This window comes from Planococcus citri, chromosome 4, assembly GCF_950023065.1.
Source record: "Planococcus citri chromosome 4, ihPlaCitr1.1, whole genome shotgun sequence".
Taxonomy (NCBI): Eukaryota; Metazoa; Arthropoda; class Insecta; order Hemiptera; family Pseudococcidae; genus Planococcus; species Planococcus citri.
This window is the reverse complement of record NC_088680.1, coordinates 53275441-53300526: the sequence shown is the minus strand read 5'-3', so window position 1 is coordinate 53300526 and position 25086 is coordinate 53275441. Positions and strand designations below refer to the sequence as shown.

Genomic DNA, 25086 nt, shown 5'->3' with positions numbered 1-25086 from the left:
AGTTTTCCCCTAAATCAATGAATGACACACAAACTAATTCCTCAGTGAAGGAAATTGGGTTCGAGTTTAGAGTGTAGAGGTGTTGTAGTTCGTGTCATTCCTTAGTCGGTTAAAAGTTCATCAAACTGGAAGGAATTGCGAAATCTAATTGTTAGTTCATATCTTTTTATAAGAGCAGATATAGAGGTTGTGTTTTTTGAAGATTGTTCAGCTGAAGATTGTGAAAATGTTTTTCAAACGATTGTTTATAGTACTAAATCGTAATTTGAAGATGCACACAAAATGTTGAAAGGACAGAATCAAGAATAAAGTATGGAAATTGTTTGATGAAACACGCTGAAGAATCTCAAAAAAAATGGTCAAAGTATGATGTTTTAATTTTTTTAAATTCAATTTTACCTGATTTTTTCATATTCAAAAGTTCACTGGTAAAGTCACTAAAAAAGTCACTACCTATTTGATATAATTTCAAGAACTCAACAAAATTTTTACAAGTTTTCAATAGGCAGAACACAATTTTTGAAAGTTTGAATAATGATTTTAGCAGTTAATTAATTGAAAGTTCAATATCATTTTTGGAATGCATAAATTTTTGGTAAAATAGAAGAAATTTTTGGCAAATTACTGGCATTTTTTGTTGAATTGCTTGGCTATTGGTATTCAAATTCAAATTTATTTCATTTTAACATTACAGAGCAACTCATACACAAATTAATGACACCCCTATGCCTGGGCGAGCGGGGGCCAGTAAACTACAGTAAGCAATAGATGCAAAAAACAATTATGTAAGCAGATTAAAAAAAAAAAAAAAATACATATTTCAAATGAAGCTATGGAGAAGAGTTAACCAACTACAAAGTAATAGTAAAGAGAGAGAGAAAAAAAACCAAAAAAGAACAACATAGTACAAAATTGATAAATTTCCGGTAAGTAATTGGTAAATTTTGGTAAAGTGCTAATAATACATATTGGTTATTTTTAGAAAATTACTGGTAATTTTTGTTAAAGTGTTGGTAATTTTTGGTAATGACAGTATAGTGTCAAGGGTGGTTAGTTGTCAAAAAAAAATGTTTTTTGAAGTTTCTGAAGCCATTTATGAATATTTTTTTGCGGTTTTGGGCTCATTTGAAAGCTTGATTCTTTGCGCGTGTTTTCTTTTTTTAAAATTGAATTTTGGTTCATGTGATGAATAGTTAATGGTGGATTTAGTGAGGTACTTTTTTGTGACAACTAACAACCACCCCTGTTGTAAGTTGTCAAACACGCATTCACTATTGATAAAAAAAACTTACAATTCAATTTTCGAAAATTTGCAAAAAGATAACACGTGAGGAGGACTAAACTTTTAGATAAACCCAAAAACTTGAAAAAATATCCATAAAAATGAGTTAAAAATTGACTGGTCATCCTTTGAATTTTTTTTTGCGTAGGTAAATCGATCAATTCAACTTTTTATTCGTTTTATAGAATGAAAGGCAGAAAAAAAATGATTCAATAATGCAACAGATAATTTTCTAAAAATATTTTTCCACTTTGATGCATATTTTGGTAAACTATCTAATTGACAACTAACAATATTCCCTTTTTTGACAACTAACAACTTCTCGTTTTTCATCTTTGTACCAAAAAATTTTATTCATTTCAAAATTTTTTGTAATTGAACATGTAATTACTGAATCCGTGATAAAATTTCCTTTAAATTGATGTATAATTTATTTACTTTTGACAAATTTTTGATGTTTAAAAACGAAAAGTTCCAATTTAACATGTGTAACTTCGCACCTATAAAATCACTTTTTTCAAAACTGTATCCCCAAATAAAAAGCTATGTTGCAAATTTTGCATGTTGGAACATTGGTAGGTATAGCGTGAAGTTATTATGAAGGTTTCCTGGAGATAGCGTTCATGTATCCTTTTAAAAACGCAATTTGACAACTAACAATTATGGACAACTAACCACCCGTGACCCTACCTATATTTGGTACATTACGAGTAATTTTTGGTAATTACTGGTAATTTTTGATAAATTACTGGTAATTTTTGGTAAATTACTGGTAATTTTTAGTGAATTACTGGCAATTTACTGGTAAAGTGCTGGCAATTTTTGGTAAATTAATGATTACTTTTGGTAAATTACTGGCATTTTTTGGCAAAGTGTTGGTAATTTTTGGTAATGACAGTATATTTGGTACATTACGAGTATTTTTGGTAAATTACTGGTTATTTTTGGTGAATTACTGGTAATTTTTGGTAAATTCCTGTTAATTTTTAGTGAATTACTGGCAATTTACTGGTAAAGTGCTGGCAATTTTTGGTAAATTAATGGTTACTTTTGGTAAATTACTGGCATTTTTTGGTGAAGTGTTGGTAATTTTTGGTAATGACAGTATATTTGGTAATTACTGGTGATTTTTGGTAAATTACTGGCATTTTTTGGCAAAGTGTTGGTAATTTTTAGTAATGACAGTATTTGGTAATAACTGGTAATTGTTGGTGAATTACTGGTAATTTTTGGTAATTTACTGGTAATTTTTAGTGAATTACTGACAGCTTACTGGTAAAGTGCTGGCAATTTTTGGCAAATTGATGGTCACTTTTGGTAAATTACTGGCAATTTTTGGTAAACGACAGTATTTTTGGTAAATTACGTGTAATTTTTGGTAAGGTAAGTACTGGTAATTTTTGGTAAATTACTGGTAATTTATTGTTGGTAATTTCTGCGTGAATATTTACAATGAAAAAGTGTGGTAGTTCTGGTAAATTACTATTTTTTTTTTCAAAATTCGTACTTTTTTGATTTGGGTAAGTATTCTGTTGAAGATTCTCTAACAATTTGCTTATTTTATAAAAATTTCACTTTTTCACACATTTTTTTTAATTCAACTTGAATCTTATTTTCTGAAAATTGTATATAAATTGTTTTTTTTCAACATTTCATGAAAACAGTATCATTATAATTCGTTGAATTATCAATGAAAAAGTTTCTTCAATTTTTGGTGATTTTCGTTGATTTGGACGTTTTTTTTTCATATTATGTTTCAACCCTTTTTTGTCAGTTTTTGACAAATTTTATTGGTAAGTTTGTCACTTTTGGGTGATTTTAGTCCACTTTGATACGTTCCTCGAGTTTTTGTGACATTCCAACATGATATTAATTTTTTTTGTGAAATTTTTCTCTACATTTCACTAGAATTTCATCGCTTTATCGTGATTTTAATTGATTTTTGCGTTTTTTTTGGGTGTTTTTGTATCACGTTATTAACACTTTTCTGTGCAAAATTATCAAATTTTACCTCAATTTTTATACTTTTTTTTATACTTTTGCATTATTTTAACAACTTTTTATGTTTTTTGTGAAATTTTTGTCTTTTAGACAAATTTTACTGTAATGGAATTAATTTGTTGAATTTTTTGTTGCTTATGTTGCGTTTTGGGTGCTTTTATGTCCACTTAAACTTTTTTTCAACAGTTCTTAGTGAATTTTTTCCCCTCAAATTTCACTATTTTGTGGTAATTTTTGATGATTTTAATTTTTTACATGTTTTGTGATAGTATAACATGAGTTAATTTTATCACCTTTTCATTGAATTATCGTCAAATTTCGCACTAGTGTCATCAAATTTTTTTCGTAATTTTTGATGGTTTTGACACTTGTTTTGTACTCTTGCATCATTTCAACATGTTTTTACACTTTTTTGTGACTTTTTTTTTACACATTTCACTGCATCACTTTTTTGTATCTTTCGTGCTGTTTTTAAAAAAATTTGATATCATTTTTTTAACATGTTTTCAACACTTTTTCATATGGGATTTTCAATCATTTTTGCCTGAAATCTTTCTTTTTTCGGTAATTTGGTCAATTTGAACAGTTGCTGTGTGCTTTTGTATCATTTTAGTATATTTTTAGCATTTTTTCAGGCAAATTTTTCCACATTTCACCATACTTAACTTTTTAGTTCGTGTTTTTTTTGTGTCATTTCAACTTGTTTTAGTAATTTTTTGTCATGCCATTTTTTGCCAAATGTCACTGAAATTTCATCACTGATTTGATGTTTGAATCATATAAAACTTTGAAATAGATAGAAACAATGCTGATTTTTTGCAACCTGCAGATCATTTAATCACTGTGGTGGCAGAAAGAATTACCTGTAATTTATATCTAGTCTCACCATCTTTCTAAAAATGACCTCGGTAAAAGCCATTTTCTTTCTTCCAATTTGCCAAGCTGTCAGGATGACCGTCCCGTTGAAAATTGAGATATTGTCCCAGATGTGCGTTTATATAGACACCTTGAACGAAATCAATATAGGCGACTGCGTGCCGTGCGTACAGTACGGTAATAAGGTAAAAAGACCCCATCGATTAAAATATGTACGTTAAACGTATGAAATTATCGCCGCATTCGCGTCGCAATCTAGACAAAATGGATAACTTATAGGGCAATAAATCTTTGCCGGTGGAAGCGAGCGATGTAGCGAGTATAAGCGGCAAAGTACAGGCGGTAACATGGCGAAAAAGTCTCGTGTTCCGGTATTCGTGGCTTTTTACTAACTACCGTTTACAGTTCCGGCGCTGCGGTTTCGCGGTCTTGTCTATGAAAAGCCACAAATCATGGATTCATTGTTTATAGCATCCGCCAAGTTGGATTACCGACGCGTACAAGTAGTACCTAGAACACGTATCAATGATACACATTTTTTTCCATACACATTTAGTGTATCCTTTATGCCCCATAGCTCCGGCTGCGGCTGGTGCGCTTTAAGCGTTTGTTAACGTACACACCTGGTGTTTATGACAGACGTTGTTAAATGGAGCGCGTCATGGTGGTTTTTTTCCCTTACGGTTGCCGATTTTCTGGGTAATATGGTTTCAACGATGATATACACGTTTCATATACGATACTGTAGGCCTCGTAGTATGTGTGTATAGCACACGTTATATTTACGTGGACGTGATTTGTTAAGATACGAAGGCGAAATTTCATCCGCAGCTATGAATTTATAATAATATTTGCGGACGATTTAACTCGACGTTAGCACTTTTTGACGAAGTATTCAAAAAAAAAGCTGAAGCAAACGCGAATGGTATAAAAAGTGTAAAACAAAATGAAAAACAAAAACACCAACAAGTGAAAGAATGTGCGGTGTAAAAAGATGAATAGCAAAAAGGTGATGTGATAGCGTGTTTCGCTTTGAAATGTCCCTTCGAGCTCAATACACGAGTACCTCTACCTACTACGTTCGAGTTTACATAGCGTAAACATTTTCTTCCTTTTTTTTTCATTTTTAAAAAGGTGTCGTATGAAGCTCTACGATCATACGTCATCATTGCTGCCTAACAGCCTCGCATCTCAATTAATTTTTCACCCTTTTGTGATAGTGTATATCCAACACTAAAACAATAACCTAACCCTTCTTCCTCTTTTTTTTCATTAAGCCAGACCTGAGAGACTGCCAGAATTGAAGGGGAGGTGAGCAGTGCGTAGTACCTACGTAATCGTATTACACGCGTAATTAATCTTCGAAGATGTCGTAAATTGGAAAACACTCGGATGAGGTGTTTTATGGTATCGTTTTTCAGCCATTTTTCTAATACGAGAGCCTCGTTATTGGCAGATTTTTTTGCACCCTGACGTTTAATTAGAGTTTTCGGACAGCTTTGGACAACCAAAGTGAGATGTTTTTATTAAAAATTTATCCTTATTTTCCGGTGTAAAATTCGATATACGAGAGTGTTATTAGCCTGACCTGAAGGTGTAAAGGTGAACTGAGATGTTTGACTTGTCAGTCTGGCCGAGTTTTTACGATCGCAACACGTGATGGACGTGTTGTGTGATTTAATGGCTCGAATTGTGTTGTATACTTTGTTGAGTTATACTCGGGTTTATCTTGTTATAATGGAAGACATTTTTGCCTTGATTATTTAATTAGAGTGATTCTAAAAAAAATAAGGATCACGTGATCGAAAACTATGATTTTTCACCTCCAAGGCTTCAACATTTTTTGAATAAAATTTAGCCATCATATAGTTTAAAAAACATTAATATTTTCAGTTGGTCTCAAAAATACTTTAACAGGGATCCTCTTGGACCGGAAAATTCTGGGCCAGATGGAAAAACATCGAGAGAGTATACAAAAATAGTACATAATCAGGCGAATTTCATTCAACAAATTATTCTCGAGAATTGTTAATCTTTAGGTGGAAAACTGATAGTTTTACTATATGTTTTTTTTTTTCGACTTTCCGAATCAATTCGTGATAGTTTCAAGCCGTTGTAAAGCCTCGAGTCGGTTTTCAGATTTTCCAACCATAAGTGATAGTTTTGGAATAGAATCGACTGGAATAGATTTTGAAATTATGAGCCTAAAACGATTAAAAGATCCAAAAATTCAATAATTAAAAAGTGTTGAACAGAGTGTGGATCTTTTTCAATTTTTTGTTACTCAACAGGATGCCAAAAAATGTCAAATTTTCAAGTCAGTAATTAACCCTCGTAACAAGACCTCGAAATTGGACAAATTTATACATTTTTCACGTGATTTAAAAAATTATAATTTTTGAGCTTCTGAATTTGACGAAAATTAACTCAAGGTTTTTCTCGTAAAAACATCAAAAGGCCACTTGAACCAAAAATAAAAAAATTTGAATTAGGTACCTAGGTATGCACTTGAATTTTTAAAAACTTCTCATAGCTATGAGCACTCATTGGAGCAGCCAGAACATTGCTCTAAAAATTTGATATTTTTTATGCGTCTCCAAGAAGTCATTTGACCATAACTTTTTGCTGGGCTCTAACGTCGTCGTTGTCGTAGTCGCGCTCCTTTACAGGAGATAGCGTATACTTCCATCTATATCAGCTGGTTTATAGCGTATCTGATAGTTTCTTTCTGGGTCTTACAGGGAGAGTTAGCCGGTGAGTTTGTTGTTAACATCTCCAATCGTTTCCTCCCTCTTGTAGTTCTTCCTTGAATTTTCCCCTGTACCATGAAAATACCGTTTTCTCGTATTTTATGAGCTAGATACTTTAGCTTTCTATTCTTTATATCTTCTACTACGACTTTCCGCTCCTCTCCTATTCTTGCTAATACTTCCTGGTTGGTAATGAAGTCCTTCCATGAGATCCGTAGTAGCCTTCGATAGCACCACATCTCAAAAGCAGATATTTTCTTCTTGCATTCTGCACTCATGGTCCATGTTTCACAGGAATACTTCAGAATGGTCCATACGTAGCATCGCATAATTCTCTTCCTCAGAGCCAGACTCATCGTTTGATTTCCAAGCACATTGGCTAGGTTGTTGAAGGCGCTTTTTGCCATTCTAATCTGTGATTTAATTTCTTTATGATCTCTACCATCATTATTTATCAGCGCTCCAAGGTATCTGAATTGATTTACATTTTCAATTTCTTGAGTTCCAACGTTGATTTTGACCTCCTTGAAGTCTCCTTTGGTAAATCTCATCACCTTGGTCTTGCCTGCATTTATTTTCATTCCATATTTTAATCCAGCACTGTTGATTTGGTCGATCATTTTCTGCATCTGCGTCTCTGTTTCAGCAAGGATCACTTTGTCGTCTGCGTAACTTATTTCATTTATTCTCTTGCCGTTGATCTTGAATCCCATTTGTTTGATTCGCGCTTCTCTCATTATTTCTTCTGCATACACATTGAACAGCCTAGGTGAGAGGGGGCACCCTTGTCTAACACCTCGCTTTATATCACATCCATTCTCCAAGTACTCAGATCCAAACTTGATGTTTGCGCTCTGCTCCCAGTACAAGTTCTTGATTATCTGCAGGTCTTTGTCATCGATATTGTATTTCTTCAGGATCTCCAGCATCCTCTCATGGTTGACACGATCAAATGTTTTTTCATAATTGCATATTATTAGATCGTGTCTTTCTGCGAACTCTACGAGCATTTCTCCTCTTTCGTTCTGCTCTCCAAGTGCGTGCTTCCCTGCCACTTGGCTACCATGATCATTCCCGACTTTGGCATTGAAGTCTCCCATCAAAAACACAACATCATTGTTTTTTGAGCAGTTCATTATTTCTTCTAGGTCATTGTAGAAGTTATTGATTTCTGCTGTACTGCTTTCTGCTGTTGGCGCATAAACTTGAATTATCACAATTGGTTTCAGCTTGACCTCCAATCTCACAAATATTATCCTCTCTGATTTTGGAATTATGGCACTGATTTTATCGCTGATTCTGGTATGTATTAATATACCCACACCTAGTTCGTGTGTGTTTTCCAGCGTACCTATTGTTTAAAAATATTGAAAAACGACCTACAAATATTTTTCTGAATGCTGAATTTTATTTTGAACTGTTCAGTGTTAATTTTTTTGAAACTGAAAAATTCAGTGAAACTCATGGAAGTTTAGAACAGCTCAAAACCACAACCATGGGTTCGTGAAATTAAAACTAAGGTAAAAACGAAATTTTAGCTTTCTAAAATTCAATACAATTATATTTCGATTCATTTTTTCGTAATATTTTTTTTACAAAACTCACAAAAAATTGAAAAATGAAACTCACTGCATTCGATGTTTGTCCATACTTTTGGATGCTTTTTCGATTTTCATATTTTTGTAGTCAGAAAATGTTTCTGTCGGTTGAAATTACTAACCAGCCCCCATCCTCACTTCACGTCCAAAATTGACAGGTACCTACTTAATTGAATAAGTTTATTCCTTCCTCCCAGAAAAAATGTTTGAAATCAAATTAATTATCAATTTCGTTTTTTTTTTTTTTGAAAAATTGCATTTTTTCAAATTAAATTCCTATTGAATCGAAAATTTTCAAATTACGTTATGTAGGTATACTTATTCCAAATTTTTTCAATTTTTTTCACGCAAGGAAATCAACTGCTCAAGGAGTCTGTCTCCAATTTGAACGACGTGATTTTTGAAAAGACCATAATTTGAAAGTTAACCTCATACTTAAATTTTTATCTTCTCCTATTAATTTTTCAATTTTTGATGATTTTTTAAAAATCCTAAATGCACTACCTATTTTCTGCGATTTGTGATATTTTTTTCTCAAAAGAAAGTGGTTTATTTAGTGAAAAGTTAGTCCTAAATGTTTTTTCAATTATTAAAAAAAAAATCAAAGAACTAAACATTTTTTGTTCGTTGGAAAAATTTTGAAATTTGGGGAATGACTGCATCTTGCTTAAAATCAACATCTCATATCCGAATTTCGTTATTTTGAGCCATATTCTGAAGTTTCCAGTGCGATTTTTCATACCCTCAGCATGTTTAAAAACAGAATTTGATTTGGGCAGCTACAAATTCGAATTGTGATTCATTCTCAACCTTTTGAAGTGTTTTTCCTGAATTTTTGATTGAATTAATCTTCTGGTCAAAATAGAGAATTCGCAGTCCTGGAAATCGGCTCAAATGCTGGTAAAGTCGCCAAACAGCTCGAGAATAAGTCATATAGCTCGATTTTCAGCTGCTTAGACTAATTTCCTCGGTTTTTTGAGAAATTCTGAAATCCAGGAAAAATTAAAAAATCTTGCTGGGGAGGCCCCATGAATGGCCTGAAACTGTGAGATTCGATTCAGAGAAGTTTACATTCTGTTCAAGGCCAATTTTCATCACTGTTACGAAATAAATTCGTGCATAAAAATTGCCAAAAATGGCCAATTTTGGATTTTTAAAAATTCGCCAAAAATCGAAACTTCCTAAAAATCGCCATCTAAAGTCAATTAAACAGTGGCATTATTTTTTCCCAACTTCTCAATTCATTTTTTCAAGTATGCTTCCTCAATTTTTTCTCAAACTATGAAACCCAGCGACAGAAAAAACCTCAAAAAGTCCATAAAATATCGAAAATCTCACAACTAAAAAAAACTACTCTTAACCCAATCCAAAGGGATTTTCATATCAAAGAGCCCAAAACCCTAACCTCCAAAGAAACAATTACAAAGAATGAGAAAACCGAACGTAAAAAGGAAATCCTGACGGTAGAGGTACATAGAATTCGTATATTTAAATGAAAAATGCATCCGAAAGCTATACATGTACACGCTATGTATGTACAACTTGAAAGCATTTATTCATCCTACGAGTAAGTATATTGAAGCTTTAACGCAGCACTGCGATACAATACTTTGCTATTTACGCTTCATTCAAAATACACCATACTCCCCTTACTCGTAGTAATGAACAATCTGGTATGCCTAGCTTCTGTACTGAGATATCGATACAGGGGTAATTAACGACTCCATTATCCAAATACGAGTACACGCTGCTCGTTTCATAAAAGCTCTATTATTATAAGGCTCGTCGGCGACGCATTGTCACATTATATACAGCAGAATTAATTCCTCAATTGCGAGTTCCACTTCCGTGTACCATCTCGTCATCGTCAAATAAGAATCAAAAATTATACTCGTCGAAACGATTCTCATTAATCTGTTAATATAATTAAAAAGTATATAGAAACTATGTATAGTTGGGGAATGATAAAAACGAGACTAAAATATTGAAACTGTACATCGTTGTTCATCGTATTATATACTTCATAAAAGAGCAGGGTAGGTATAGGCGCGAAAAACAATCTTCCATTAAAAAGAACCCAAGCAGGCTTTAGACGTTCGCAGATTAAAAGCGCACAAAATAATTTCAGTTTAATAAAGTAGATATCGAATTAACGTCGCCATTCTTCTGCAGATAGCGTTACAGTAGATATATTTTACCACCTGCCATCTCCTTCTCATCCTCATCCTTCTCCTCCGACGTCGTGAGAATTGTCACGCTGATAAAACCATTTTATTAATTAAACTTTATTCATTATCCTACCTAGTTTTTAATTACTTTTGCCAGTTTTGCAAATGAAAAGCTAAATCGAGTTAATATTCGTTTTGCCGATTTTATATACCTAGCTTTTAATAATAAAAAATTACGTCAAGTTATTACTCTTATTTAACATTTTTTTATTTTTTCATTAAACTATTCAAGCGTTCGCGTACCTAACCTACCTAGTACCTACGTTGAATAATACGAAGAATACCAACGTATCATTAGCGTCACCTGTATTAAAATTAAATGCATTAATTAAAGAGTATACTTTTCAGCTCGCAGAACCAGTACATTATATCCATCCCCTTTTCCACACACCCCAGAAATGTGGTATACATACACGAATGGTCTCTCAACTTTTTATACTACGTTCTGTAATGCAACAACGTTCCCATAAAAATATGCACTTTCAACGCTACCTGCTGCGGTTTTATTTACAGCTGTAGAATAAACAGCAACGCGATCCTTTTACCGTAATATAATTTAATTAAAATTTATTTACATCGCCTATCTTCTCGCACGTCATACAATATGTGTTCGATAGATTAAAATTTTAAAATATTTGTTTCATTTTTTATAGTAAAAAGTACAGGTATTTGAACTTATTACTGTTGCTACCTACTTGGAAGAGAGAGAAGACCGATTTGTTTGTTTTTTTTTTTTCAAGTTGAGGGGAGTTAATTGACCTCAGAATGGGGAATGAAGGAATACAACTTTTCCCCCTAGACTCAGCAGTTGTGATTTTGTCCATGTTTTTTACTCTTTTTTTCAAAATTTGACGAAATTTGGCTGAAAATTGCTGTAAAAAATGACCTTGAAGAAAAATGGCCAAATTCAAGATGCTGAGTAAGCGTTCAACTTCCTTTTCTACGATGGAAGCCCAACGATTTGAAATGTAAAGAGAATAATTATGAGTATTAACGGAATTAAATTGTCCTCCTTCCCCCCCCCCCCAAAACTAACAATTTTCACAGATCCTAACGCAATACGTATAGACTTTAAACGTCAATCGCCGTCACCTCACAAAGTTGAACCAATTTTTCCCAATGAGAAGTAAACTTTCAAGTGTTTCAAGACCATCCGCATCTACCTAGCAACTCTAAATTTAATTATTCACTCTATTAAATACGTCTATATGGGTGACATGTGACGTTTGTACAGTTCCCTTTTGCGAAAACGTTTCAGTTTTGAAGTTTTCGCATCGTATTCGTGGGTACCTATGCCATGAAGATCCTAGGGAAAAGAATTATGCCACTAGGAAGTTTCGTTGATTAGGCATTTTGACGTTTTGGCAAATCCAACGTTTGGAAACGTCGCGCATTTCGCTGATATGGAAAGATATTATACGAGTGTTACTTGTCAAAATTCGGCGAGTGTACACGTATATCGCGTACTAAAATTACAAATTTTCAAATCTCCATTGAAAAAAGCTTCCTAAAAGTTTGGCAGGTTCTTGAAATATTTATTTTTTGTTTGAAACGTACGTTTTGCATTGTACAAATGTGAGAGTGGGTACCTCTACCTACGTACCTACCTATCGTGCTTGTGGTAAATTACTTTTAAAATACGAAAAGTTCATATTAGTACCTACTTATCAAAATTTTAAATTCTGAATGAAAAATTAGGAAATATTTGAACAAAGTTAAACCCAAAGGAGATTGATAAAGACGTTTACTTTACTCTTCATTGTCAAATTGATATGCAATGCAGTGTGCGCTCAAGCCTAATTGAATTGGATTGCGAAATTCGGTATTCAATCTAATAAATGTACAAAGCATGATGAAATTTTCACTCCAATAGTTAAGTTATTGCAGTGAAAATTTCAATTTCAATTTTTTTAATTATTAAGTAGGTATCTAAGTATAATTTTTTTGTACAAGATTTAGTTTTATATCATATCTATCTAATTTTAATTTTAATTTTAAATTTATATTTAGATTCAAATTCAATTTTAAATTTAAATGTAGATTCAAATTCAATTTTACATTTAAATTTGGATTCAAATTCAATTTTAAATTTGAATTTGAGAGGCGTTTCGCGATATGGGTCCTTGTGGTGATTCGATGTTTTTTTTTTTTTTTTATTGGCGATTCCGACTTACTTTTTCACGAGAAATCGAATGGTGCAATCAGATTTTGCCTATCTCATCAACTTCTCGTTTAAAAATTACTTGAACATGAATACTCAAAAACTCACATTTTTGGGAAATCGAAAAACAAAGTTTTTGTTTGTTTTTAATTTTTTTTTTTTTTTTAAAAAAAAGGTCGATGGAAAAATTATTTTATTGTTGTTACCTACGTAAAATTTCATGGCAAATCCGAATTTCTCGGTATTTTTTTGCGGGGTAGTCTGTAACGTTGTGTAAATCTGCCTTTTCACCACAAGGTCCCTTTTCTAAATCACGGATATCAGGCGATGATGAACGAATTTCGTCAAAATTTCCCATCCAACCTATGCGCAAGACAACACTGCACCCAAAAATCAAAAAAAAAAAAAAAATCGAAAAAATCGAAGCAATTCGATGTTTTCTCTCTCCTGAAAAAATCGAAATATCACCACAAGGGCCCTTATCGCAAAACCCCTCTCATTTAGATTTAAAATTTAATTTTAAATTTAGATTTTGAAATAAATATTATGTATTATTCTTTGGGTTCCTTCACATTGTGATTTAACTGGTAATGAAAAATCAGACAAAGGAGCTAAATTTGCAATAAATTGCAGTGAAACCTCTCTTCATTCTATTCTCCCACTCACCGATATTAAACCGATAATTACTCAACATATTTTCAAAACCTTGAACCTTAAAAAAAGAAATGATGATGAAAAAATCTATACTTTTGGACTCTCTCGTAGAGACTCAAAAATATTAATTAGACTTAAAATTAATCATTGTAAATTCTCTCATGAATACTTATTGTCTAAATTACCACAACCTATTTGTAATATATGTAACATACCTATGTCAGCCCATCATGTCATATTTGATTGTCCAAAATTTAATAACTCTGGATTATTACATAAAATTTCTCGTAATCAAAATCCTTTTTTAGAAAATAATTATTGTGAACTAGGGGTAACGGCCCTATTCTTTTACCCCCCTAAGGACATATCTTGAAATTTCTTCTGACCTAATGAAACTAGAGAAAAACTGAAAAGCGCATTGAAATCAGCAAACATTCGTTGACAAGATTTAGTGTTTGCCAAAAGTTTAATTTCATTAGGTTCGCCAGAAAAAAATTTTTTTTGCAAAAAAACGAGTTCGCAATTTTTTTTACCCCCATTCGCTATTTCGTTTACCCCCGTTCGCTATTTTTTTTACCCCCCAATTTTTTCTGTGTTTTCAATAGTAACAATATAGATTCAACGTTTCCTGACAAATTATTAATTAATCATGCCAAAAAGTGCCCTTTCCGTTATCATTACTGTATTCATTGCTTGAAAACCTAATTGAGAATAAAATTGAGAATTTATAAAGATTATTTGTGCAAATTTTCAACAAAAAAATTTAATACACGTATTTTTGGACTCTAAAATTCCTGGACCACCAGATGAACGCATTTTTTCACAAGAAACTATTTTTTAGACATTTTTTGCGGATATAGATGGTGAAAGTTCCTGCTACAATTTTCTGTTTCCATGTTATTGCTATACTTAAGGTCTTCAATTTTGTACCCGTTTTTGTTTCGTTTGTTTTCACAAACAACCTATATTAGAGGGGTATCAATCATATTTTATTCAATTTTTTTGGTTGATTATTTACATTGATGTAATCAACTGTAGAAAGTGTTTTTTAGACAATATTATTTACAAACGTTCAGAGCCATACATTCAAAACTTCCCCAAAAATGAATAAAATTTATATCACGCCTTTAAACGGTCTTCAGCGAGCAAAAATTCTGAAAATAGTGGGGGGTAAAAAAATTAGAAAACAAAAATTGATATGGATTTTCTATTTTTTTACCCGGTAAAAAAAATAGAAAACTGGGCTTGAATCGTTCCCTATTTTTTTACCCCCTCTAAAAATTTTTAGAAAACAATTTTGATGAAAACTAACCAGCTCATCTAATAGACCAGAGCGTGTAGAATTCAGCGATGTACTCATGAACTTATTTTGATGGAAATTAGTGCGTCCAATACTTAACATCAAAACACACTTTTTTAAAATTTTGTTAAGAAAATCGACTAAAATTCACATCACATTTTTCAAAGTCCCCTGAACCATGAAGATTAAATGGAAAATGCAGTTTTTCAAGGGCATTGTGTTCCAAAAGAACCACAAAACATGTTGATATGGTTTTCAATTCGATTCATGACTTTGGTGGCTTATTTTTCAGAAAATTCTTGGGGGGTAAAAAAAACTAGAGAGGGTAAAAAAAACTGGGCCGTTACCCCTACTTAAATTTATTCGAGATATTAAGTACAATGATTTAATTTAAGTGATGTATATTTACTGATATCAAGTCACTTATGTATCCAATACCTTGTGACTGTTTAAACAATATATTTAAAAAAAAAAAAAATTAATTTTAAATTTAGATTTAAATTTAATTTTAAATTTAGATTTAAATTTAATTTTACATTTACATTTTGATTTAAATCCAATTAATTTAATTCAAATTGTAAGTATATTTATTTCAACTTAATTTTTTATTTTCATTTAAATTTAATTTTAATTTGTTTTCATTCAATTGAATGGCTTGATTCCAAACTGACACAAGTCCATTTTCTTGATTTCGAGAAAAACGTAAGTAAATAACAACACTGTTTTCTTCACCCTTCCGCTTCAGTAATAGATGATGTGATTAATAGGTAGGTATATGGTTGTGAAGCTTGATCTTTCTCTCGTACTATAAAGTCCCATATTTTCAGCTCCAGAGAGCGCCAAAGAGTGAGAAACCGTGGATTTAGGTCACTTTGGAATTATATGACGTTGAAAATTTTGAAAAAAGGCTGGAAAATTGGTCGTTTTTTTTGGAAAAAAATACATGAATCATCAACTCGATACATTTCTGACAAAATTTCAACGAAAGCACCTTCGAACTTGTTGATTATAAAAACCCATCAAAAAAGCTAACAAAATGAGTCAATTTTGAAAAAACCATCACAAAAAAATCTTGAAAATGAATCATGTTTTGAAAAAAACGATTACAAAAGTCTTAAAAGATTAGTCAACTTTGAAAAAATGAGTAGGAAAATCGTTGAGAATACTTGGTCTGCATTTTCATAGAAAATCACACATAAAAACGAGCGCTACAGAGTGAAAAAATTGATATACGGTATTGGGACCAACTTCTATCGATAGTAATCAACTTACCACCAGATAGCGCTGCTAACTCAAAACACCCAAAAATGGACTTAGATCAGTTTTGATTTTGGAATTAAGCCCTTCAATTGCAGACTTGCAGTTTGTTGTTCAGTTCAATTTTAATTTTAATTCAATTTTATTCGGAATTTTAAATTCCAATCTTAAATTTTATTTTACTTTTAAATTTAAATTTAATTTAAATTAAATTTTTGATTTTAATTCCAATTTTAAAATTTATTTTTTTATTGAATTCTGCAATTGATTTCAATTTCAAAATTTTGATTTCTGAGTCATTCAAATAACTCTCACACAACGGGTGTAATGATCCTACAATTACAAACACTCCCTCCCCTCTATCCAAAAAATCTATAGGTAGTTGAATTCAATTCACTTTTGAGATTTATCTATGAATTCAATTTAATCATGAACTTTGATCCAGCAATTTCAAATTTTATTTTACTTTTAAATTTTTACTCAATTTCAATTTTCAATTTTATTTTAAATTTTAATCCAGTTTACAAGCACACTACTTATAATAAAATTTTAATTTAGTTTCAGATTTTGATTTGATTCTATAATTTTAAAATTTCTTTTTTATAAGCATATAAGTAAGTATTATACGCAGGTATGCACTTGAATAAAATCACTTCTGGATTTGATTTAAATTAAAATTTTGATCTCTATACTTAGTCTATATTCAAATTTCAATTACTCGTAATTTCAATTCACTTTTGAAATTTATTTGTAAGTACTTAAATTCAATTTAATTTACGTAGGTTTATTTTTTATTCAATTTAATGTTTATTCAGCTAATTTTCAATTTTTCAGATTCATGCTTCGAAGAAAAATATTCATGTTTTGCTGCCTCCTAAAATTTATTTTCATAAATTCACGCAATTCAATTTCAGGTAATCATTTTTTATTTAATTTTCAGTTTTTTAGATATAGGTACCTACTTACGTTTCTTTAAAAATGCACATTTTTAACTGTTGAAGTTTGTTTTTCAAATTTTGGCAAATTCTCAAAACGAAAACTATTCACGTGGATTTGCTTGTTTCATTCTATTTCAAATGAAAACTGCTGGGAATTTGCCAAAAGTTTTTTAAAAGCCGAGAATAACGATGATAAGGACGAGATACCTGTAGATGGTTGATTCGATTCGATCGAAAAAACATATTTCAAATGTAATTATTAATATATCCCAGCTTAATCCTGCAAAGGCTTCAGAAAAACTAAAAGACGGCCCTTTGATTCTTAAAAGTTCCCAAGAGCTCAAAGTATGAACTAGAGTGACTGAAATTTTAGCTGGAAGGCTATTTTTGTATAATCTAGGTTTGTTTCGATTCGAAATTTTTCTTCTGTTTCAGATTTTTCGTTTGTGTGCATTTACGGCAAACTGGTTATGCAATTTAATTGATACGTTGAATGGCGTGTTAATTAAATTGCATAACCGGTTTGCCGTAAATTCACGTATACTCGGGTAATATGTGCACCAGATGTACTCGAATGCTAAATAAATATTACTTTAATTCATGCAAGCTAAATACCTACGTAATCAATTTAAAATAATTTATTAGAATCTTACCATAGCAATATTCGATGATCAGCAGCCCCCATAATAGTATGATCATCTGTAAAAAGCAAAAGAAAAAGAAAACTTTAATTAACAAAATTCACTCAGTATTGATATAGGTATAGGCTTCTACAGCAATAAGTTGGAATAAAAAGCACATTCAATATTAATTTAGAACATCTGGCGTTCTTTATTTAATACACATTAGAAATTGGTACCAAAATTCTCATTTCATTCGTTTAATTTAGTAAATTACTTTGGAAAAATGAATTAACTTTGAAAACCACAATTTTCGCAGATTCGTATACCTATACAGTCGTATTCTGTACTACCTATATGAATACACACGCGTCTATAACTCTTGGACAATGAAATGGGAAAACATCAAAACGAAAGCAACGTAAAAGGAAATTCCATGTTAAACTTGACAACATTCGTATTTTTGGTGTAAAGCCAACGAAAATATCTCGTTCAGAAAAATCGTTCGTATTTCCTTTGAATTCGTTGCCTTTTTTTGTTCTCTTCTGTTCAGTTCATATAACGATGGTCATAACAAAAACGAGCACATACTCGCAAACGCACAGTTGTATATAGTACGAAGAAACAACAGCGTCATACATATTTGAAAATAGAAACGTCATCGTTTTTCCTCATTCGATGCTACCGGTGAGCAGCAAAGTACATTGAATGAAGGTGAAACGCTATACACCTCTCTCTACCTCGTCTTCTCTTCGCAATGATGAAAAAATATTTTCGTTTCGAAGAATTTCATTTCTTCGTTGATAAAATTATTTATTTGGAGAAGGTAGAAATCCTCTATTCGTAGTTTAATTCTTCGGATTTTGGTAAATACTTCCCGCCGGAGCGAAATATTAATAGATAAACAGGCTGCTAGATACAAGAGAGGGTAGAGGGAGGATGGTACTCGTGGCAGAATTTAGCAGTGGTAACGTTTTAAAAACGGATTCCATTTCGGTGCTGTTTCGTTTACGTCGTCTCGCCGATTATTTTTTTTTAGTAGTAGTTTCTGGTCGCTTGATTTTTCTCATTTTACGAAGTATCAACATTATTGTATTTTCATCGCGGATTTGTCTGTTTTTTTAGTTTTTTATTTTATTCTGTAGAACGTGTTGTTTGTTTAGCAGAAATTTGATATTTTTATGGTATAATGTACCTAGTACAGATTGCACCTGTGGTATTCTCATTCGACTCGTTTGTAAATTAATTTTACTCTTCTATAAATGGTAGCTATTGCGATATTGTTTTATTTTTTTTTTAATGTGGGGAAGAGTGAGGGGGAAGAGGGAAAGGAATTGGTTCTGTAAACAACGCTAATGTATTTTTGTGATATGATTGAGAAATGAAAAATATTGTGAAATTACACCGGTTTTGAAGTTAGGTGGAACAACGATTTCAAAAATTTCAATAGTGGAATTTAGGTATAAGGTGGATAACGTTGGAAATTTTCACTGAAATCATGCTATAGTTCCACGACTCGACATGATGACAGATTCACCAGAAGTCATCAAGTGAGTTTTTGACTTTTTTCAGGTGAATTGATGGTGAAAAAAATCAACAGAATGTCCTAATGACTCTGGAAATTGTTTTAGAATATCTGGTTACTCCTTGGTGAATCCTGGTGACTTCTGGTGACAGATTCACCTGAAGTCACCAAGTGAGTTTCCGACTTTTTTTTACAGGTGAACTTATAGTGAAAAAATCACAAAAATGTCCTAATGACCCCAGAAATTGTTTTCAAATGTCTGGTGACTCGTTGGTGAATCCTGGTGACTTCGTGGTGACAGATTCACCAGAAGTGACCCAGTGAGTTTTTGACCTTTTTTCAAGTGAATTTATGGTGAAAAAAAAATCACCTGAATGTCCCAATGACCTTAGAAGTTACCAATCGAGTTTTTGACTTTTTTTTCAGGCGAATTTATGGTGAAAAAAATCACCAGAATGTCCTAATGACCCTAGAAATTGTTTTCAAATATTTGGCGACTCCTTGGTGAATCTTGGTGTCGACTTCTGGAGACAGATTCACCAGAAGTCACCAAGCGAGTTTTCGACTTTTTTTCAGGTGAATTTATGGTGAAAAAAATCACCACAATATCCTCCTGACTCTAGAATTTTTTTTTGAATGACTGGTGACTCGTTGCCGAATTCTGGTGACTTCGTGGTGACAGATTCATCAAAAGTCACCAAGTGAGTTTTTGACCTTTTTTCAGATGAATTTATGATGAAAAAAATCACCAGCATGTCCTAATGATCCTAGAAATTGTTTTCTAGCACTTGGTGACTCCTTGGGGAATCCTGGTGACTTCGTGTCTTTTTTTCAGGTGAATTTATAGTGCAGAGAAAAATCATCAGAATGTCATATTTGACTGTAGACCGTAGAAATTGTTTTCGAATATCTGGTGACTCATGGTGATTTCTGGTGACAGATTCGCCGGGATTCACCAAGTGAGTTTTTGACTTTTTTTGAGATGAATTTATACTTCAGGTCCAATCCCAGAATTTATCAAAAATATGAACAACCTACAAATTGACCTAGAAAACCTTATCCATAAACCAATATATCTTATCCCCCTTGGTCTCTCAAACCTATACAGATGGAATTCTACTTAAGAAACTACCCAAAACATGATCACTTCCCTTCATCAATCAAGAGTCATTACTTAGAACTGCTATCAAACTATACCGAATATAACTTATGCTTCACAGATTGGTTCAAAAATTTCTAACATTCATACTGGTTATGCTTACTCAATAAATGACAAAGTTCTCAGTTTCAAAATTCACAACTGTGCCTCAATTTTTACTGCTGAACTCACTGCCATAAAACATTGCCTAATAGATATAATTTCCATTCAATCAGAAAATAAAAAATTATTAATCCAAAGCAACTCACTAAGTTCACTGCTATCGATTCAAAACATTTTTTCTGACCATCCCATAGTCCAAGACATACATAAGTCCTTTTTTAACCTCCAAAATTATGATTACTCAATTAGCTTCATGTATGTTCCCAGCCACTTAGGTATCACTGGAAACGAAACTGTTTATAGATTAGCAAAAACAGCCGCTGCCCCCACCCCTCTCACTTCTCTCACTCCTGATGATATTAAATCTCTAATCACTCATAACACATTTACCAACTGGCAGAACTTTTGGTCACAACAAACTTCAAACAAACTCTTCCAACATAAAAAAACAACCCTTCCCCGGAAAAATCTAGGCCACCTGAACAGAAAAGAAGAAATCCTTATTACTAGACTAAGAATAGGCCACACAAAAATTACTCATAACCACTTATACCAAAAAGAACCAAAACCCCCATGCCAATTTTGCAGAAACGAACCCACGTCCATTCAACACATATACTTTTCAACTATCCCAAACTAAAACAAAACTGACTTACACTACAGATAAAAGAAAACCCACCTGCTATCCCTGACGAACCGTGTGAAATACAAAAATTCATCTCCCTAATAAAAAACATCAACCTCACAAACCAAATCTAACCCCTCCCCCCTACGGGTGTAATAATCTTGTAATTATAAACACCCCCTCCCCAAAATGTTGAAAATATCACAAGAATTTCCTCAGAGCCTTTGAAATTTTTTTTAGTGTCCGGTGACTCATTTTTGAATCCTGGTGACTTATGGAGATAGATTCACCAGAAGTCACCAAGCGAGTTTTTGACTTTTTTGAGGTGCATTTATGGTGAAAAAAAATCACCAGAATGTCCTAATGACCCTTGAAATTGTTTTCAAATATTTGGTGACTCCTTGGTTAATCCTGGTGACTTCGTGACTTTTTTTCAGGTGAATTTATAGTGAAAAAAATCACCAGAATGTCCTAATGACCGTAGAAATTGTTTTCGAATATCTGGTGACTCCTTGATGAATCCTGGTGATTTCTGGTGACAAATTCATCGGAATTCGTCAAGTGAGTTTTTGACTTTTTTTCAGGTGCATTTATGTTGAAAATATCACAAGAATCTCCTCAGAGCCTTTGACATTTTTTTTAGTGTCCGGTAACTCCTTGTTGAATCCTGATGACTTCTGGAGACAGATTCACCAGAAGTCACCAAGCGAGTTTTTGACTTTTTTTCAGGTGCATTTATGGTGAAAAAATCACCACAATATCCTCCTGGCTCCAGAATTTTTTTTTGAATGACTGGTGACTCGTTGGCGAGTTTGGGAGACTTCTTGGTGACAGATTCATCAGAAGTCGCCAAGTGAGTTTTCATCTATCCCATGGCGAATTGATGGTGAAAAAAACACCAGAATATCAGAATGTCCTCATGGACCTTGAAACTTTTTTTGAATGTCTGGCGACTCTTAGGTGAACTTATGGGACTCTTGGTGACAGATTCATCGCAAGCCACCAAGTGGATTTTATTCTTTTTTATGGCGAATTGTTGGTGGAGAAATCATCAGAATGTTCTCATGGCTCTTGAAAATTTTTTTGAATGTCTGGTGAATCCTTGGTGAATTCAGGCGACTTCTTGGTAACAGATTCACCAGAAGTCACCAAGTGAGTTTTCATCTTTCTTATGGCGAATTGATGGTGAAGAAATCACCAGAATGTCCTCATGATAGTTTGTTATAGACGCTCAATTCAATTTTTGACCTTTTCAAAGTGATTTTGTGTTTTTGCAGAAAATTAAAAAATCGCTGGAGGATCCAGAATGGCCCAAAACTAATAGTTTTTTATGTGTAGGAGTTGGATTGAAGGAATTATTCACTTTTCTGAAAAATTAACATATCATAAAACAAGTTTGAAAATCGCCCTGAAAACAGCTTTCTTGAATTTTTAAAATTTTCAAAAATTCATCAAAAATTTATTTTAGGATCTGAAATTTTGGTTAAGGAGGTTTTACTCGTAGGGCATGTTCTTTCGATTTAGTTCGTTTTCATTAAAATCAAACAGTGCCGGTTCAAAAGATTTCCTCTTTTTGTCCCATCATCTATATATACATTTTATAATTTTTCAAATTGAGATTTTTTTTCAAAATATGTTCTTGGCTTCTCCAATTTGCAAGTTCGCAGAGAATTTGTTATTTTTTCAACGTAATGACCATTCTCGTGATTAGAAATAGTTTTCGACTCAGTTTTACAGTCATCTAAGCAACTCGGTGATATAAATTTTATCAATTCAAAAATAAATTCAAGTATCGTTTACGAAGAAATGTACGCAATATGCATGAAGCAATTTCATTCGCATTTTAAATATTTATTTTTCCTCGAATGCATTCAGAAAATCAGTGTTTCAAAAAAAAAATACGAAACCAGGCCAATTTGAACATTCCAACTTTTTCTCTATAACCCTTGTTCCATTCAAAAGGGTCAACAGCTATTAGTCGGCTGCACCATACTGCGGAAGTATTTCTCAGCAACTAAAAAGGCAATCGATACACAAAAAAAATACTAAAGTAAACACATGTTAATTGGATTGCGAATTTTTTTTTTTGCCTACACGTTATACTAGCTCTATATAGGAGGATTCGGTAACGTAAAAAATCACGTATGACTCCGGATTACGTTCTTTATCCGAGAATAATGAAGGGAATCGACGTTAACAGTATAGAATAATAAAGATGGTTTTATAAATGGGACGTCGTTATTGCAAATATGCGAGCATTACTCAGTAAAAGACATTTGTTTATTCTTACAAAATCCCTACTTCGTTATCCGGTACCGTTATTTTTACTCCATTTTGTACTTATTCATTCTTTTTGTCCTAATACGGGCTTTGTTTTCCAAATGCCGAATAGTAATTCTATGAAATCCTTTTACGCAACAGTCTCGTATATACGGGATTTTTTTCGCTCGTCGTCGTAGTTGCCGAGAGAAATGTCTTCCTTTTCGTATATGTACTATATACGAGAGTAGGTACATGTAACATAGCGTACGTACAGAGTAAAAAGGCGCTCAATTTAGCGGTAGACTTGGATTCAATCAAATATTTTATACCGTGTTCCTTAAACTTACATACTGTTTTTGGGCGAGAAGCTTTTGCACACAGCGAGATCTTTGCTCTTCTTGTTCCGGTAAACTTTTTATCTTCCGCTTTTCTTTCTTTTTATTTTTTTTTTTCTTACACTTTATATCGCTTTGCAATCAGACATTTTCTTTACTAGTCTTGGTAAAATTTCCTTTACTCTTCTTTTTTCTTTTCCATCCACGTCGCGGTGCTGGTAATACGTATACTGCTTTTCTTTTCAGTATTTGGCGTTTGCCCCTTCTCTACTTGTTCTCTTTTGGCTCTGTTCTAGTGCTGCTTTTTTTCTCTTTTTGCAATTATTCTTCTTTTCTCCTTTCGGTTCGTTGTTTTTCTTCGGTTAACGTCGTAAATTAAAAGCTGCCTTTATTAAAAGAGCGAAAAAAAGAGGAAATTTTACGCTGGCAAACATTTTTTCGCAATTTAAATGCATGTTTCTTTTCTTTTTTCTTTTTATATTTTTAAATGCGAGGCGAATTGTTTGCAATTACTATCTACGTTCGCGTTTTGTTGGTAATTATAATCAGCGTTGCGTTTGACGTTTTGTAACGTCTCTGTTTCTCTCTCTCTCGCTCTGTCTGCCTGTGTAATCTTTTATTCGAGTTTGATTTGGCGTTAAATCGGTAAAGCGTCGGGCGTAAATTACTTAACGAAGAAGACCTTGAAAATACACCACACTTTTCCGTATAGAAGGGTTGCCGACGATAAATTTATTCGACGCGACGACGTGAAGTGGAAGTGCAGCACGCATACTACACATTCCAATAAATATCCTCGACCGCGATAATATTTCAGTAAATTAACGAAAACCGAACGTCATAAATTTTTACGAGAGCCATCGACTCGTGAACATTTTACCTTTGATGAGGCAGCTATACGTTCGATATTTCAATTTATGTTCCAGATGGATTAAGCCCCTGCTCTGCTCTCCAGAACGTAGAGGAGAAAAATATCAAAATGGCTTACACCAGTCTGTAAATGAAGCTCGATTCGATACGATGGGAGGCGAAGTGGAAGGCATTTTCTATGTGCGCGTAATGACGCGATCTCGTCCATCAAACGTTATACCGCCCTCATCAATCATACTTTGCTTCGAAAAGTGTTCAATCATAATCTACCATCGTTAACATTCCACGATGCCGAGCTCCAAGACGTGCTTCGGGGCCTTCTAACAATACGTCTTTAAATAATTCTCTACGTTCTTTTCACGCGTCGAGGTGCCGAAAAACCCTCGTGGCGAAACAAATTGCCTCGAGAAATTGATATACTTTTGATCTGTGTCGTTATCATCATCGAAATATGAAAATTTTCTTCGCTCGTATATAACTACATTGAGTTCTCGTAATAAAAAAAAGAAAAAGAAAAAGAAAGCAAAACCGAACGCGAATCCA

At 32.8% G+C, this 25086-nt stretch overlaps 1 protein-coding gene across 3 annotated transcripts in view; it reads right to left on the bottom strand.

The window, feature by feature from the left end:
- LOC135845519 (cell adhesion molecule Dscam1-like) overlaps positions 1-25086 on the bottom strand; it is a 185173-nt gene that overhangs the window by 129592 nt on the left and 30495 nt on the right. For all 3 annotated transcript variants that reach the window (XM_065364109.1, XM_065364112.1, XM_065364113.1), the window contains exon 2: positions 17699-17744. In XM_065364109.1, the coding sequence (XP_065220181.1) occupies positions 17699-17744 (46 nt within the window). The remainder of the gene's footprint in view (positions 1-17698; positions 17745-25086) is intronic.